Genomic DNA, 18,549 nt, shown 5'->3' with positions numbered 1-18,549 from the left:
AAATCTTAAAAAATAAAATAAAATAAATTAACATCCAAATCTAACAGTTTTAGTAGGTGAATTTTTTAGAAATATGGAGTAGGAAGAGGCTTCAATTTGAATGGAACGGGAAGAGGCTTCATTTTGTCCTTGAGTTTTTTTCAGGGTGGCTGGGGGTTTTAGAAAACAGACAAACCTGTGTTTAAACCTTTTTTACCCTTAAATAGAGATAAAATGTTATTTTTCTCTTAGACTTCAGTAATATGAATTAGTAATACAGTTAGTTGTATTACTGTCCTTAAAAAAATTTCAGAAGACAGACTGGGTGGGGGCTAATTTTTCTAGCTGCTACCATATTTGTTGCTTTTTGTAGATATTTTGAATACTAAGAGACTTGAAATTTCTTAGACTTCTTCAAAAATATGTGAACAAATGATAAGAATTCCTTTTTACCAGTGTTCTGATCCTTTGTTACTGTCATTCATTATTGGATTGGTTGCTACCTTAGTTAAGTTTTCCTTGACTTGGCTAATGCAATCTCCTCTAAAAAAAAAAAAAAGATTTCATTTTTAAGTAATTTCTTTTTTATTTCTTTTTATTTTTTTTTTTAAAGATTTTATTTATTTATTCATGAGAGACAGAGAGAGAGAGAGAGAGAGGCAGAGACACAGGCAGAAGGAGAAGCAGGTTCCATGCAGGGAGCCTGATGTAGGGCTCGATCCTGGGTCTGCAGGATCAGGCCCTGGACTGAAGGTGGCGCTAAACCGCTGAGCCACCCGGGCTGCCCCATTTTTAAGTAATTTCTGTACCCCGTGTGGGGCTCAAATTTACAAACCTGAGATCAAGAATCATATGCTCTACCAACTGAGCCTGCCAGGTGCCCCATGCATTCTCTTCTCGCAGCTTACATTTATGGATCTTCGTCAGTTTATATACTTAGATGCCTTCCTATCTGCTTCCATAGAGTCTGTTAGCATTTATATGGTCTTATCCCAGAAATCCCAAGCCAACATTTTTTATTGTCCTTTGCCTGATGTTACTCTCCTTGAAGCCCTACTTTCCATTCCAGAGCCTATAAACAGATTTATCTTGGGTACAGTGAATACTACAATTCTATTCTATACTGAAGATAGTGCCAAGAGTAGGGGCTAGGGATAGAAAGAAAGAGTGGCAGTGGTCAGGAGTCTCTTCCTTGGGAAGGCCTCTGATGAGGTATTACACACCTGCTGGGCTGGTTCCAAGCACTCCTTTGTTTGCTTTTGAGATAATTAAGGTAGGAACAGCTATTGATTTTTTTTTTTTTTTTAAGATTTTATTTATTTATTCATGATAGACATAGAGAGAGAGAGGCAGAAACACAGGCAGAGGGAGAAGCAGGCTCCATGCCAGGAGCCTGACTTGGGACTTGATCCCAGGACTCCAGGATCACGCCCTGGGCCAAAGGCAGGGTCCAAACTGCTGAGCCACCCAGGGATCCCTGAGCTATTGGTTCTAAGAGAAGAAGGAAGGGAGGAGGAAAGGCAGGGAGCAAGGAGCAAGGGAGAGGGAGGGAGGGTGGGAGAGAGGGAGAAAGAAACTCAGAGATAAGACTACACAGGGTGCTGTCTGTACTTCCTGATATAGGTGAAGCCACAGTGAAGCAAGGTTCATACTGCTTTGTTGATGTTGATCAGGGAACATGTTACTGTTACCTGCTTCAAACCTCCCTTCTTCCCTCTTTCCGTGTATGGAGTCTCCTCTTTAAGCCTCTTTTCTTTTCTTTTCTTTTCTTTCCTTTCCTTTCCTTTCCTTTCCTTTCCTTTCCTTTCCTTTCCTTTCCTTTCCTTTCCTTTCCTTTTTTCTTTCCTTTTTCTTTTTTCTTTCTTTTCTTTTCTTTTCTTTTTTCTTTTCTTTTCTTTTCTTTTCTTTTCTTTTCTTTTCTTTTCTTTTCTTTTCTTTTCTTTTCTTTTCTTTTCCTTTCTTTTCTTTTCCTTTCTTTTCTTTTCTTTTCTTTTCCTTTCCTTTCCTTTCCTTTCCTTTCCTTTCCTTTCCTTTCCTTTCCTTCCCTTCCCTTCCCCTTCCCCTTCCCCTTCCCCTTCCCCTTCCCCTTTCCCTTCCCCTTCTCCTTCCCCTTCCCCTTCCCCTTCCCCTTCCCCTTCCCCTTTCCCTTTCCCTTTCCCTTTCCTTTCCTTTCCTCTCTTTTCTTTCCTTTTTTTAAGTCTTTTGATGTAACCCAAGTCCATTGCTAAGTCTTAGATTAACTGCCATAAACCTGATTTTTAGGCCATAGCATAGAGTCAGTGAAAAGAGACTCCGTTCTGCAGTCCACACATTTAATTCAGTAATCCATTGTTTATTGCTTTTTTTATATGGAGTTCTTTTATTGAAAATTGTCTCCTGGAATGATAAATAGGATATGAGTACTATTAGGAATGTAAAAAAATGATGTACAATTTAACATAGAATTTATTGAATCTTTCATATTTGAACTAAAATACATTCAGGCCAAGTATTTTCATTAATTACTACTTAAAGGTATAATATACAAATTATGTGATATAAGTATTGATTAGATAGAAACAGCTTTATACTTAGGGCAGAAGACAGAATTGCTTATTAGTTATACATCCTATTTCTTTATATTAAAGGCACTATTACATTAGAAAATACACTGTGTTTAAAAAAATTTATTTATTAGAGTGAGAGAGTGGCAGAGGAAGAGGGAGAAGCAGGCTCCCCACTGAGCAGGGAACCTGACATGGGGCTTGATCCCAGGACCCTGAGATGATGAGCTGAAGCAGATGCTTAACTGAGTCACCCAGGCGCCCCTAAAGTACACTTTTTATTTTATTTTATTTTATTTTATTTTATTTTTTTAAAGATTTTATTTATTTATTCATTCATGAGAGACAGAGAGAGAGAGGCAGAGACACAGGCAGAGGGAGAAGCAGGCTCCATGCAGGGAGCCTGATGTGGGACTCCATCCCCAAACTGGGGTCACGCCCTGGGCCGAAGGCAGGCACTCATCCGCTGAGCCACTCAGGGATCCCTACACTATCTTTTTAATAACCAAGTTTTGTGGGGGAGAAAAGGGAACACTATTTTGTCAATTTTAGTTATAACAAAATATATCCTGATTAGAAATGTTACAATGTGAAAATGTCTATCTTATCTTAAATCTGGGACTTGAAGAACAGCTAGGGGGCTCCTGGGTAGCTCAGTCAGTTAAGCGTCTGCCTTCGACTCAGGTCATGATCTCAGGATCCTGGGATTGACCCCTGCATCAGTCTCTCTGCTCAACATGGAGCCTGCTTCTCTCTGTCTCCCTCTGCCCCTCCCCCTGCTTTTATTCACTCTCTCTCTGTCAAATAAATAAATAAAATCTTATAAAAAAAAGAACAGGTAAGTAGGTACTGCCCCAGATGCATTTTAATTTCAAAACAGTGGAATAGGAATGTAGAGCATTTTGATTGAAGATCAAAACTATTTTGATTAGTTGTGTCTAGCAAAAAAGTAATGCCATGTTGCCAAAACTGCCGTATCTCAGGTCTTTGGTGGTGGAGGGGAAGGAGCCCTGGGATGGCAGGAGACTTGGGTCCCTGTCCTATTCTTGTTGTCTAGCCTAGGGTGAGAATCTGGGACAGTTATGATATTCTTCATTTCCTCTTTTGTTTTTCCCACACTTCATTTCTTCATACTTTGTTGAAGGATCAGATTAGATTTATAAAGATCTCATATGGATGTGTTATTAAACATTGTGTATTGTGGCATCTGGCTGGGTCAGTCAGTAGAGCATGTGTGACTCTTGATCTCAGGGTTGTAAGTTTGCATTCCATTTTGCGTGTGCAGATTACTTAAAAATAAAATCTTTAGGGGTGCCTGGGTGGCTCAGTTAAATGTCCAACTCTTGGTTTTGGTTCAGGTCATTGTCTCAGGGTCGTGAGATCAAGCACTATGTCTGGTTCAGCAGGGAGTTGGCTTGAAGATTCTCTCCCTCTGCCCCTCCCCTCCACTCTCTCTAAAATAAATCTTAAAAAAGAAGTCTTAAAAAAAACCCTCAAAAAAACAAGCAACAGAGAACATTGTGTATTAATAGGTAGATTGATACAACTCTGTTAGGATGTAAAAAGATGAAAATTTTGGGATACTGTAGAGCTATATAGTCCAATATGGTAGTCCTCAACCACATGTAATTATTGATTAACGGAAAGTTGATTGGTCCAATTTGAGATGTGCTGAACGGTAGACATATCAGGTTTCATAGACTGTGTATGGAAAAAATAATATATAATATCTAATTAATAATTTTCTATTGACAGATATATAAGCGTAGTATTTTTGATGTATTAGGTTGTCATTTTTTAAATTTTACTTTTTTACTTTTAAGATTTTATTTATTAGAGAGAGAGAGGAGTAGAGGAAAGGGCAGAGGGAGAAGTAGACTCCCTGCTGAGCAGGGAGCCCGATATGGGATTATGACCTGAACTGAAGGTAGACGCTTAACTGACTGAGCTACCCAGGTGCCCCATTTACTTTCTTTTTAAGTGTGGCTATTAGAAGATTTTAAATTATATATGTAGATCTGTTTTTTAAATTATGAAAGGCCTATGTTGAAAATGATGGCCACCAGGGTGTGCTATGTACCTGCCAGCTCTGCCTTTGAAGGGTGCCCATTCAGGGAGGGAGAGCCACTTTTTCAATGGATTCTGAAAGGTTCTGTGTTCTTCCAGTCAGCCGTTTGTTGCGGTTGCTGTGTTCTTTTCTTTTTCTTTTCTTTTCTTTTCTTTTCTTTTCTTTTCTTTTCTTTTCTTTTCTTTTCTTTTCTTTTCTTCTCTACTCTTTTCTTAAAACACTGTAGATAGAGCTAGGCCTACAGTTAGGGTGAATTTGAGGATTTGAGGATGGACAAGGAAAGCTGTTCCTCTGGGCTGTGTTCTGGGTTTACTGCTTACTAGTTAAAAGGTTACCAGTTAAGAGGTGACCTTTAAGGCGTGGACAGTTTTCAGCCTTCTAGTCCATTTAGTTTTAGCTGCTTTTATTGAATTAGAAAAAAAACTTAAAGTTGTACCTATTTTATTTTAAATGTACGGTTTGAATCTTGAAAAATAGACCCATGAAATGACCACCACCATACTAAAAATACAGAATCATTTCCATTACACCAAAGAGTCATTGACACTACTTCACAGTCAGTCACTTTCCCTCCCTCTGATCTGCTTTCTGTCATAGATTAGAGCTGCTTTTTCTAGAATTTCAAATAAATGGAATCATACAGTATGACTCTTTTGTGTCTGGTTTCTTTCACTTGGCATAATGTGTTTTTAAGTTATAGCAGTTCTTTTTTTTCCAGTTTTATTGAGAAATACTTGGCGTATATCACTGTATAAGTTTAAGGCATATAGCATAATGGCTTGATTTGCATATGTTGTAAAGTTTACCACAGTAGGTTCAGCTAACGTCCATCTTCTCATATAGATAAAAAATAAACAGAAAAAAGAGAAAATTTTTTTTCTTGTAGCGAGAACTCTTAGGATGTACTCTCTTAACAACTTTCTTGTCTATCTCACAGCAGTACTGGCTGTAGTCCTTGTGTCGTACATCACATCCCGAGTGCTTATTTGTCTTGAAACTGGAGGTTCGTACTTTGTGACCAGCTTCCTCCAGTCCTTCCTCCCCCCACCCTCTGCCCCTGGTAACCACAGTCTGATCTCTTTTTCTACGAGTTTGATTTTTTTTTTTTTTTTTTAGATTCCACATACAAGTGAGATTATACACTGTGTCTTTCTCTGACTTATTTCAGTTAGCAGAATACCTTCAAGGTCCATTCCAGTTGTCACCAATGGTAGGATTTCCTTATTTGTTTTTTTTTTTTTTTTTTTTTTTTTTATGATCGAGTAATATTCCAATATATGTACCACATCTTTTTTTTTTTTAATTTTTTTAAATTTATTTATGATAGTCACACAGAGAGAGAGAGAGAGGCAGAGACATAGGCAGAGGGAGAAGCAGGCTCCATGCACCGGGAGCGCGACGTGGGATTCGATCCCGGGTCTCCAGGATCACGCCCTGGGCCAAAGGCAGGCGCTAAACCGCTGCGCCACCCAGGGATCCCTTTTTTTTTTTTTTTAATTTTTTTTATTTATGTACCACATCTTAATCCATTCATCCATGCATGCACACTTCGGTCTATCTGCACAGTGTGTTTATTCATCTACCTGTTGGTGGATAGTTGAGCTCTTTCTAATTTTTGACTATTATGAATAAAGCTGCTTGAAACATTTGTGTGTCTTTGTGTGAACATATTTTTAATTCTCTTGGGTAAATACCTAGGATTAGAATGGCTGAATTGTGTAGTGAGTGTGTTCTTTTTTTTTTTTCCTTAGAGCGAGCATGTGCATGTTGTAGAGGAGGGGCAGAGAGGAGAGAGACAGAATCTTAAGCAGGCTCATGCTTAGCATAGAGCCCCATGTGGGGCTCGATCTCATGACCTTGGGATCATGACCTGAGCTGAAATTAAGAGTCAGTCTCTCAACTGACTGAGTCATGCAGGCATCCTAGTGTATTCTTAACTTGATGAGAAACTGCCAAACTGTTTTCCAAAGTGGTTGTGCTATTTTATGTTCCAATCATCAGTGAATGAGTGCCAGTTGCAAATGCTTGGTATTGTCATTCTTCTTAATTTTTGCTATTCTCATGTGTTAGGGGTGTGTATAGGGATATCTCATTGTGGTTTTACTATTTTTTTGACAGTTCATTTTTTTCAAAATCAACTTTTTTTAAAGATTTATTTGGAGTGTGAGCTAGAGTGAGTCAGGGGTGGGGCTGAGAGAGTGGGAGAAGAAAAGAATCTCAAGCAGAGGCTTTGCTGAGTGTGGAGCCTGATGTGGGACACAGTCTCATGACCCTGAACTCATGACCTGAGCTGAAATCAAGATTTTGACACTTAACTGACTGAGCCACCCAGGGGCTCCACATCAGTTTTTATTTTTTATTATTTATTTATTTTTTAAAAAGATTTATTTATTTATTTATTCATGATAGAGACAGAGATTGAGAGAGAGGCAGAGACACAGGAGGAGGGAGAAGTGGGCTCCACGCCAGGAGCTCCACATCAGTTTTTAAAAAAGATTTATTTTTTGAGAGAGAGAGCATGAACATGGGGAGGGGCAGAGGGAGAAAGAGAATCTCGAGCAGGATCTGCACTAAGCATGGAGCCCATCGCAGGGTTCTATCCTGTGACCCCAAGATCACGACCTGAGCTGAAGTCAAGAGTTGGATGCTTAACTGACTGGGCCACCCAGGTGCCCCTAAAAATAATTTTTTAAAAAATAGAACTTACATACAGAATAATTGACCCATTTTAATTGGTAAGGTTAAACCCATTCAGTTTGATGACATTTGACAAATACATTTCTGCAACCATTACAGTCAATGTATGTTTCATTACCCTAGAAAGTTCCGTCATGCCCATTTGCAGTTAATCTCTCACTGAGCTGGCCCTAAACAATTGTGGATCTGCTTTCTGTGACTATAGATAGTTTGCCTTTTCCAGATTTTTTTATGTACTTTTTTATATCTGGCCTCTTGTTTAGCATGATGTTTTTGAGATAAAGCTATATAGTTACATGTGCCAATAGTTCCTTTTTTATTGCTAATTAGAATTCCATTGGATGGATATAGTATAATTTTTATTTTTTCTTTTATTTATTTTTTAAAGATTTTATGTATTTATTCATGTGAGACACCAAGAGAGAGGCAAGGACACAGGCAGAGGGAGAAGCAGGCTCCTCACGAGGAGCCCAATGTGGGACCTAATCCCAGGATCCTGGGATCATGCCCTGAGCCAAAGGCAGATGCTCAACTACTGAGCCACGGAGACATCCTAATTTTTCTTTTATTTGTTTATTGATAACAAATATGAAATTTTTGAATTATTTGAGTTGTTTCTGTTTTTGGGCTATAAGAGATAAAATTGTTATGAACATTTATATATGTGTGTCTTTTGTGGACGTGTTTTCATTTCTCATGGTAACCACTTAGAGTGGAATTGATAGTTCCTTTATAGTAAATGTATGTTTATTATAGGAAATTGGCAGGGTGCCTGGGTGGCTCAGTCAGTTAAGCATCTGCCTTTGGCTCTGGTCTTGATCCCGGAGTCCTGGGATTGAGCCTCATTTTGGGCTGTCTGCTCAACGGGAGCCTGCTTCTCCCTTTCCCTCTGCCTGCTGCTCCTGCTTGCTTGCGTGCTTGCTCTCTCTCTCTCTCTGTTAAATAAATAAATAAAATTTAAAAAAGAAATTGGCAAAATATTTTCTGTGGTACACCATTTTAAATTAGTATCAGCAGTGTGTAAAAGTTCTAATTTTAGATCCTTGTCAACATTTAGTATTGTCAGTCTTTTAATTAGTATTTCCTATTGACTGTTGTTATCAAGGATCTTTTTGCCTGCTTATTGGGCATTTGTATATCTTTTAATGAAGTGTCTGTACAAATCTATTGTCTACTTTTATATTGGGTTTTTTATCTTCTTACTGAGTTGTAAGAGTTCTCCATATTGTGAATACAGTCCCTTTTCATATATTTGTTTTATGAATATATTCTCTGAGTCTGTAGCTTGGCTTTTCATTTTCTTAACGATATTTTCAAAGAACAGAACTTTTAAATTTGATGAAGTTTAACTTAGTAAAGTTTTTTTCTCTGATGGTTCAGGGTTTTTTGTGTCCTAATTAAGAACCACCTATCTAGCCCAAAGTTGCAAAGCTTTTCTCCTGTGATTTCCTCTAGAAGGTTTTTTTAGGGTCAGCTTCTACGTTAAGGTCTGTGATCAATTTTGACTTAATTTTTGTGTGTGGTATGAGATAAGGGTGAAGGGGCATTTTTTCCCAAATGGCTGTGCAGTTGTCACCGTCATTTATTGAAAAGACTGCTTTGTTGAAAATCAATTGGCCGTATGTAGGTCTAAAATTCTGGACTCTATATTCTATTCCATTCATCTGTAAGTCTGTCTTCACACTAGTACCACACTGTGTTGGCTTTGTAGTATTTCTTGAAATCAGATACTCTATCAAGTCCCCTAAATCCTCAGATTTTATTCTTATTCACATTGTTTTCGCTCTTCTAGATCCTGTTGAGAAACAGAATTGGGAGTTGATATTTTATTGTATTGTTTTTGATTTAATATTTTTTAAAAGATTTTATATATTTTAGAAAGAGTGAGAGAGCATGAATGGGGAGGAAGAGAGGGAGAAGCAGGCTCCCTGCTGAGCATGGAGCCCAATGTGGGGCTCAATCCCAAGACCCTGGGATCGTGACCTGAGCCAAAGATAGACACTTAACAGATTGAGTCATCCAGATGCCCCAAGAGTTGATATTTTGGATTAGAATATAGAGTAGAAAGATGTGATTTTAAATCCTGATGCATCAGTAGAGGGGCTTGGGCTCCATTTCTACATAGTAAATTATCCCCAAATATGTGTTTCACAAGAAATAGCCTGTTGACCATATGTAGACATTGTAGATTTTTTAAACAAAAAGATGAATTATCTCTCCTTAGTAATCAGTTGCATACAATGTGTTGAGTGAATCAAATTTAAATTTTGGTCTAAATATTTTTTTTTGCGTTTCACCAGAATCTTGAGCTCAATGATGATACAGTTCTAAATGAGATAAAATTAGCAGATTGTGAACAGTTTCAGATGCCTGATCTGTGTGCTGAAGAGCTTGCTGTTATCCTTGGAATCTGGTAAGTCAATTACTTACTTAGTTACTTTGAACACTGCGTATTGGTTCTTATGTGTTGAGGAAAACTTTATTCCAGGAGGCACACCGAGTTCTGGATGAATAGGGAATCTTATAATGCTTATGAGGATCAAGAATAGTGGGGCAATCAATTTTCACTAAACTACCAGTGCTCTCTACTGGGCAACCAAGTCAAGGGTTAGAGATTAGGAATTTCAGGAATCACCTTTGAGTTAGTATACTTCTCTTTTCTTCATAAGCAAGATTTCGTTGGTTAGCTTTAGCTAGGAGCAAACTTTTAATAAAGTATTTAGGAGAGTTGAGAATGATTATTTTGACCTTTGGGGTTATTTACAATCCAAAGGATAGAATTATTTCTTAATACTATTGAATCTTATGTGTGGTGGGAATAGTTTTTCCTTTTATTTTTATTTTCAATATTGAAATAATTTCAAAATTCACTTTTCAAAAAAAGTGGCAAGGGGAAGGCATTGTAGAGAACTTTGGAGAATAATTTTCTAACATGATACTGTATCATCCCTGAATACTTACTTCAGTGCATGCTTCCAACAAACTAGGGTATTTTTTATAATAGCCACAATATGGCTATCAAAATGAGGAAATAAATATTCATACTTTATTGTCACTTAATACTCAGATCCCATTCAAGTTTTCCAGTTGTCCCAATAGTCTCCTTTGTAGCACAGGACCCACTGTAAAATACATGTGTTTCTTTTAATTGTCCTGTCTCGCCAGTTTCCATCATGCCGGAATAGCTTGACTTTCATAGTCTTGACATTTTTGAAATTTATAAGCCAGTTACTTTGTAGACTTTCCCCATTGAATTTGACCTATTTAAAAAAATTACAATTAGTTTGCATTATGCATCTTTAGCAGGGATATCAGAGAAGGGAAGTTTTGTGGTTCTTCTTGCATCCTAGCAGTAGGACACAATTTTGATTTGTCCGTTTGTCCCACTACTGACTTTAACTTTGATCACGATTGAAACAACATTTGCCAGACGTCTCCATTTTTTTTCTTAAGACGTCTCCATTTTTATAGAGTTTTTATTTTTCACCTTTGTAATTAACATTTTATGGGAAGATGCTTTGAGACTATATCAGTGTCTCACTTCTCTGGAGAATGTTCAAAATGGAGTACTTCACAAAGTTGCAATATTTAGAACAGTCAAATTAGTAATAGGTAACTTTTTTTTTTTTATAAAATCTACAGACTTTATTATTTTTTTTAATTTTTATTTATTTATAATAGTCACATAGAGAGAGAGAGGCGCAGAGACACAGGCAGAGGGAGAAGCAGGCTCCATGCACCGGGAGCCCGATGTGGGATTCGATCCCGGGTCTCCAGGATCGCGCCCTGGGCCAAAGGCAGGCGCCAAACCGCTGTGCCACCCAGGGATCCCAGTAATAGATAACTTAAGAAAGGAGGGATTTGTTTAAAAAAATTGTTATATAACTCAGTAGAGCTTATCCTTTTGTCTCCACCTCATAGCATTATACCTCTTTTTCACACTTAATTTACACAAAAGTTGAATATAGTCCTCCAGTCTTCTTGTTTGGGTAAAAGGGATCACACACATAGAGCTCTGTTTCTAAGCCCAGATCTCTTGTTCTATCATATTATTTGATTCTAGTGACAGATTCTTTGCAAACTAATGAAAAATTGTCTAATTTGTAGTGATGCTTAGTATATAATTAATATAAATAGCAACCTTTTGTGAGCAGTTCCATGTGCTAGGAATTGCACCATGCACCTCTCACATTACCTCTCATTAATGTTCTAGCAACCTTAGAAGTTGCTTTCTCCATTTTTCAGATAGGAAATTGGGGTTCAACTGGCTGAATGACTTGCTGAGAATTACGAGCAGCAATTAGGGATTGAATCCAGGTTTTACTGACCTCAAATTCTGAGTTCTCCTTTATGTAATTTCTTAAAACATCATTTTAGCAAATTCATAATTGTCAGTGTATCAGAAAATTAAATCAAACAAAACATACATATTCCCAGGCATTCTGTCAATTGAGCTTTAGGTATGTATAATGAGTTAGACTTCATAGTTGAGAGAGGACTAAAAAATAAAAACAAAAAATTCTTGTTTTCAAATACTGTTTCTTCCCCCAAGTATAATATTGGTTGAATCTTAATATACGGAACAGTTAGAAGTGCTGAGTGGATTTTATAAGCAACTTAAATCTCCCCTGTTTGGTAGAAACAACTTGATTATTTTCTGAATTTTGGAGCACCTGATGCAGTGTTTATAAATGGGTAGGAAATCAGTGAATTGATGATTTACATGAACCGAGTTACCGTGGGAGTTGCAAACAGTGGTTTTGTTATATTGCCTGACCTCTGTCTAATCCCCATGGCCATTTTCCCTGTGGAGAGGTGACTTGGACATTGTAGTAAGCTGTGTTAGATTAGAAAGGAAGGACAGCCCCAGGTGGCTCAGCGGTTTAGCGCTGTCTCGGGCCCAGGGCGTGATCCTGGACACCTGGGATCGAGTTCCACGTTGGACTCCCTGCATGGAGCCTGCTTCTCCCTCTGCCTGTGTCTGCCTCTCTCTCTCTCTTTATGTATCTCTCATGAATAAATAAATGAATCTTAAAAAAAAAAAACACGATTAGAAAGGAAAAAATAAGAAGGTGAATTCTTATAGATGGAAGATTGGTGAAACGATGGGGCTAGAAAAAAAGAGACAAAAAAAAACAGACTCTTAAATACAGAGAACAAACTGGTGGTTGCCAGTGTGGCGATGGGTAAAATAAAAAAGGAGATTAAGAGTAGACTTATCTTGAGCACTGAGAAATATATAGAATTGCTGAATCATTATATTGTATACCTGAAACTTATATAACACTGTATGTTATATTATACTTATATTATACTTGAATAAAAAAAACACAGTAACCACTATCCTCAATTTTGTATTTGTTATTTTCTTGCCTTTTCAAAAAAATATATTTACTCACGTTTTTGTACTTCTAAGTCAGTTTCATTTTGTTTTTTTCTGAGCCTTATAAAAGTGATATCTTACTATGTGTAGTCTGTGATTTTTTTCTCATTATGTTTTTATGATTCATTCTTTTTTATATGTAGCTATAATTTACTTTGGATTATAGCATCTCATTGGGTGAATATTTCTCAGTTTATCAGTCTTTTTTTGGACATTTGGATTATTTCAAGATTTTTTTTTTCCTGTTGTACACAATATTACTATGGATATTTTGTATATGTCTCCTGGTACACCTGTTCAATAATTTCTCTGGGCTCTATGAAATTATTATTGAGCTAAGATATATGAAGATTTCACTTTACAAGATAGTGATAAATTGTTTAGTAAAATCATCTGATCAAATTATACTTGGATCAGCAGGATCTAAGAATTCCCATTTTCCTGCCTCTTTGACAGCCTCTTAAATTTTGCCTAATGATTACAGTGATATTTTAATTTTTTTGGCATGAGTTTGATAATTAGGAGCTGGTTCCATGTTCAGTCTTTTCTTTCTGAGGCTGCCAGATTCAATTTCTTTTTCCTAGTAAAATAAATTATGTTAACATTTAGTATACCAACCACCTTTAGTCAGCATTTAAAAATATTTTTAAAAATTAAAAAAAAAATTTTTTAAAGATTATTTATTTATTTGAGAGAGAGAGTGAGCGAGGACAAGCAGGAGGAGTGACAGAGGGAGAGAGAAGCAGGCCCCCTGCCGAGCAGGGAGCCAAATGTGAGGCTCTATCTCAGGACCCTGGGATTGTGACTCAAGCCGAAGGCAGACGCTTAACCACCTAACCAGCAAGGCACCCGTTGTCAGCATTTTTTGTGTCTCAACATTTTTCAAAGAGATTTTATTTATTGATTTATTTTGTGGGAGGTGGGCAGAGAGAGAGGGAGAGAGAGAAACCCAAGTGGACTCTCCATTGAGTGCAGAGCCCAGTGTGGGACTTGATCTCACAATCCCGAAATCGTGACCTGGGCTGAAACCAAGAGTTGGACGCTTAACCGAATGGTCCATCCAGGTGCCCCTATTTGTCAGCATTTTATTGCTTACTTATTATATTATTTAGTGTCATACTTATCTTTGGCAAACTAATATCTACATTTGTATATAATGCACTAGTATTAAAATATGTGCTTTGAAATAAAGTTTATGTTGCCTTTTTAAAAATAATATTTCATTAGTTACAACATGCATTTTAGAATTAATTTGCTCTTTTTTTAAAATTTAAAGCACAAATTTCCAAAAGAATAACCCAGTGCATAAGTTAACTGAAGAGGAGCTGCTGGCATTTACATCAGTGAGTAATGTCTTGTCCTTTCCATTTCATGTTTTACCTTGTATGTGATATTGTTTCTCATATATTCTTGCCTAAGATTGTTCCCTATACTGCCATGTAGGGAAATTAAGGAGAAAAGAAAACTCACCATTTTAATTTCCAAACTGCGTATATCTTGCTGTGGATGTAAGCATAAGCATTTTTTTTCGTATTTGCTTGGATTTGAGGGGAGTGGCCAAATATTTCTTCTTCATTGTTTGATCCCAGGGCCCGATAGGTGCTCCATGTCCAATGAATAAATGAAATGACAGAGCAAGAGTCTGAATCCTCACTCCAAGACCACTGTAGTATGAAACTCTTTTGTCTAAAACTGAGGGTGATGCCTGCATAGATGGGATGAGAAGGAGGAGTTAGAGAGCAAGGACCAGAAGCAGGAGGGTGAGGGTTATATGGACTGAGAAAGTAGGGCAGTGTCAGGAACATGAAGTGCTCATCAGCATCCCCCACTGCAGCGCTGTCCAGAGACAGGCCGTGGGCACTGATGATCAGGGGTGCATCACTCAGCTCTAGGACAGTTTCGGTACAGTATTGTACATGTAGTCCCCTCATTATAGGGAATTAAGGAGGGAATGGAGTGTAAGAAAATAAAGTTGATAGATAAAGACTACAGTTGGAGAATAATGGCAGTGAAAAGGAAAGCTTGGGATCCCTCGGTGGCGCAGCGGTTTGGCGCCTGCCTTTGGCCCAGGGCGCGATCCTGGAGACCCGGGATCGAATCCCACGTCGGGCTTCCGGTGCATGGAGCCTGCTTCTCCCTCTGCCTGTGTCTCTGCCTCTCTCTCTCTCTCTCTCTCTCTCTCCTCTGTGACTATCAAATAAAAAAAAAAATTAAAAAAAAAAACTACCTTAAAAAAAAAGAAAGAAAAGGAAAGCTCGAGTAATAAATGAGGATTTGAGATCAAAGAATGCTTTTCAAGAACAGAAAAGTCACATACCAAAGGGTCAGACATCATCTTCTTAGCTTTATGGATAAAAAGATAATGTACATCTTTGATGAGTACAAGTTGCTGAAGATAATTTTTTCAAAGGCATTTTTATTATCATAGTTAAAATTAAGAGAGAATTCTGATGTTTTCTTTCTTTGTTATTTTTCAGATAAGGCAAAAATGAAGTACTTTTATCTGGTAGAAAAGCTAGCTTACTTTGTATTGTAATATGAATTTTGCAAGTTACTGCTTTCTGCCTATGGTTTTGGAACTGGTTGGATATGAATCCTTTTAGTCCTCTGGGTGCCTGTTTTTATTTTCTCACTTCAGTATCTTAGGAATCTTTAGTGTTTATGATGATAGCATATCTGTGTTTAGGTAACTATGTAGAAATGTCCCTGTTTTCTCTATGTATGCTATAAGGAATTTGACAAGTAAAGTGTTCAACATTTTTAAAAATATTAATTTAAAAAATGATCCTGTGTTTCCTATTTACCCAGCTAATCTCTATTGAATACTAAATATATGTCAAGCTTTGTGCTGGTCATTGGGGATACAGTATCAACAAAGTATTTTCCTTCTTGGCCTTTACATTGATTTACATTCTTGTGGGGACAATACACAGTATACAAAGAGAGAAATAATATATTTAACAGATGTGCTCTGGAGACATATAGAACAGGGTAAGGGAATACGAATGGCATGGGGGGACGGCTGTTTTAGTTAAGTGGCGGGAAGGAGCTCAGTGGGAAGGTGATCCATGAAGTGAGGCTCAGGGAAAGATGTGGAGGATCTGGAATGGTGGTGAGTTTGAGTTACCGTAGGGAAGTACAGAGCTGGATGAGGACAAGTGTCTAGATGATGAATGTGACCAGGATGCTTGGGTGTTTGGGTTTCTTCCGATAACTGGGGTAAACAGGATGTAACATGTGCTAGGAAGTGTTCCTGCTGGCCTCTTGTGGGGCGGGGGTCCATAATAACATCTTCTTGGGACTGGTCTTAGTGGTTTATCAAGGTATATGTATTAGCCATAGTTATCCTAAAAAGACACTAAAATACTTGATTTATAAACAAGCAGTTAAATGTATTTTAGCATTTCGAGTTGGTGGGTTTATTTCTTCCTTTAAAAAACTTTTCCCTTTTTTCCTGTTTTGCTTTAGTTATTCATTATTTTCATTTTTAAAAACTTTTTGCTTAAATTTGATTTAATTAACATATACTCTATTATTAGTTTCAGAGGTAGAGTTCAGTGATTCATCAGGTTTTTTTTTTTTTAAAGATATTATTTATTTATTCATGAGAGACACATAGAGAGAGAGAGGCAGAGACACAGGTAAAGGGAGAACTAGGCTCCATGCAGGGAGCCCAATGTGTGACTCGATCTTGGGACTCTGGGATCACGTCCTGAGCCAAATGCAGATGCTCAACCGCTGAGCCACCCTGGCTGCCCTCATCAAGTTTTTTTGTTTTTGTTTTGAAGATTTTATTCATGAGAGACACAGAGAGAGGGGCAGAGACATAGGCAGAGGGAGAAGCAGGCTAGGCTCCCTATGGGGAGCCTGACATGAGACTTGATCCCAGGACTCCAGGATCACAACCTGAACCAAAGGCAGATGCTCAACCACTGAGCCACCCGGCATCCCAGTGATTCATCAGTCTTATATAACACCCAGTGCTCAATTCACCACTTGCCCTCCTTCATGCCCATCACTCAGTGACTCCATCCCTCCTTCCCACCCCTCCAGCAATCCGCGGTTTGTTTCCCAGAGTTGAGAGTCTCTTATGGTTTGCCTTTCCGATTCCATGCCCACCCCTGCCCCTGTCTTGTTCCTTTCTACTGTGAAGTACTTCTGAAATAATTAACTCTAGTAATCTCTGGGATAGGTAACTCATCTCCTAACTTGTAGTGAAGATGATAAATTTGAGTTTTATACTTTCCCCCCAAGGACTTTATAACTTTTTTGTTCTCTGTCCTCTTCCAACTCTCATCCAAGTCAGACCTGACCTGGGGACTGATCCCTTTGGAGGAAAGCGGTTTGATTATTACAGTAATGCATAGTGCCAGGCATGACTCTTCAAGGAGATGAGGTTTTTTATTTTATTTTTTATTTATTTATTTTAAAGATTTTATTTACTTATTCATGAGAGACACACAGAGAAAGAGAGGCTGGCAGAGACACAGGCAGAGGGAGAAGCAGGCTCCCTGCAGGAAGCCCAATGTGGGACTTGATCCTGGGACTCTGGGATCACGTTCTGAGCCAAATGCAGATGCTCAATCGCTGAGCCACCCAGGCGTCCCAGGAGATGAGTTTTTTAGTTCCAAGTAAATCTTTAATTCATAAGAAGTAGGGCAAGGAACTTCTATGTGAGGAGGGCTTTTAGGAGCCCCAGCAATACTTTGTGATCTGCACCACTCCCTTCTTTTGTTGATTCCAAAGGAAGCATACAGCCTACACTAGAAAAATCCAGATGAACCCTTGCCTTGCATTTATTGATCCTTCCTCCTATCCATTCTTTGTGTATGATACTGAAGCAGATAATAAGAGGAATTAGAGGGGCACCTAGGTGGCTCAGCAGTTGAGCGTCTGCCTTTGGCTTAGGGCATGATCTTGGGTTCTGGGCTCGAGTCCTGCATCGGGCTCCTTGGAGTGAGCCTGCTGCTCCCTCTGCCTCTCTCTCTCTGTCTCTGTCTAAAATTTATATCCTATATAATTGACTGACCTATATATAAATATCCCTTATCTTTTACTCCCGAAGAATATTTTAGGCAAAAGAGAACACTTTTGTGTTCGTCGTATCCCTTTTCTGAACTCTTGAACTTCTTTCTGTGCCTTTTTCTTAACAAGGCTCATATTTGGGCTTATAATTATTTATGTATATTCCTTATCCCTCCCACAAGACTATAAACTCCCCATTTCAGGGACAAGGCTTTGTTCTTCTCTCAGTCTTCTACAAGGCCCAGTATAGTACAATGCTTCAGTCATAGCTGTTGCTCAATAATGGATGCAGAAGAAGAGAATGAATGAAATATATTTGACCCCTGGAAAGGATTTCTTTCTTTCCTATAACTTGATGCTCTATTGCTTCCCTTAGTTTTATGATTTTAGGTAGTGCTATGTGATGTGAAGGAGAACTACTTGTTTTATCTTGTTTTAACTCCCTTGTTTTAGGAAGGGATATGCCCCTTCCTCATCATTGAAATCTTGTTTTGAGGATCAAATTCAAGAATGTCCTGAAAGTACCTTTGAGTAAATCGAGCAGGTGCACCCATAGCATTCAGGGATGAGCGGGGCCATCTGATTGCTGGTTTGTAGGAGAGCATTCTTTTTTCAAGGAATAGGAATTCCTAAGTGGTTAAGACCTGTTTGAAATTGGCAGTAGATGTGGGAGAGAAGGGAGCAGAGAGGAAAGAAACTGCATATTTTTTCTTGCTGGGCATCCATTTCCCTTCTGTGGCAACAGTGTGGTGGCCTGGAACTAAGGGTATCAACTATTGAGACTATGAAGTGTCTTTGGTTAATAGAAGTGCAAGAATAACACAAGTCTTAATATTTCTGCCCCTGGATTGTAA

At 38.1% G+C, this 18,549-nt stretch overlaps 1 protein-coding gene across 1 annotated transcript in view; it reads left to right on the top strand.

Annotated features, from left to right (window-relative positions):
* TTC27 (tetratricopeptide repeat domain 27) overlaps positions 1–18,549 on the top strand; it is a 174,324-nt gene that overhangs the window by 29,580 nt on the left and 126,195 nt on the right. The window contains exons 8-9 of the mRNA XM_026016000.2: positions 9,588–9,700; positions 13,947–14,013. Coding sequence (XP_025871785.1) covers positions 9,588–9,700; positions 13,947–14,013 — 180 coding nt within the window. The remainder of the gene's footprint in view (positions 1–9,587; positions 9,701–13,946; positions 14,014–18,549) is intronic.

Source organism: Vulpes vulpes, chromosome 8 (genome assembly GCF_048418805.1).
Source record: "Vulpes vulpes isolate BD-2025 chromosome 8, VulVul3, whole genome shotgun sequence".
Lineage (NCBI taxonomy): Eukaryota > Metazoa > Chordata > Mammalia > Carnivora > Canidae > Vulpes > Vulpes vulpes.
Note: the sequence above shows the minus strand (reverse complement) of the source record. Positions and strands in the feature narration are given on the sequence as shown.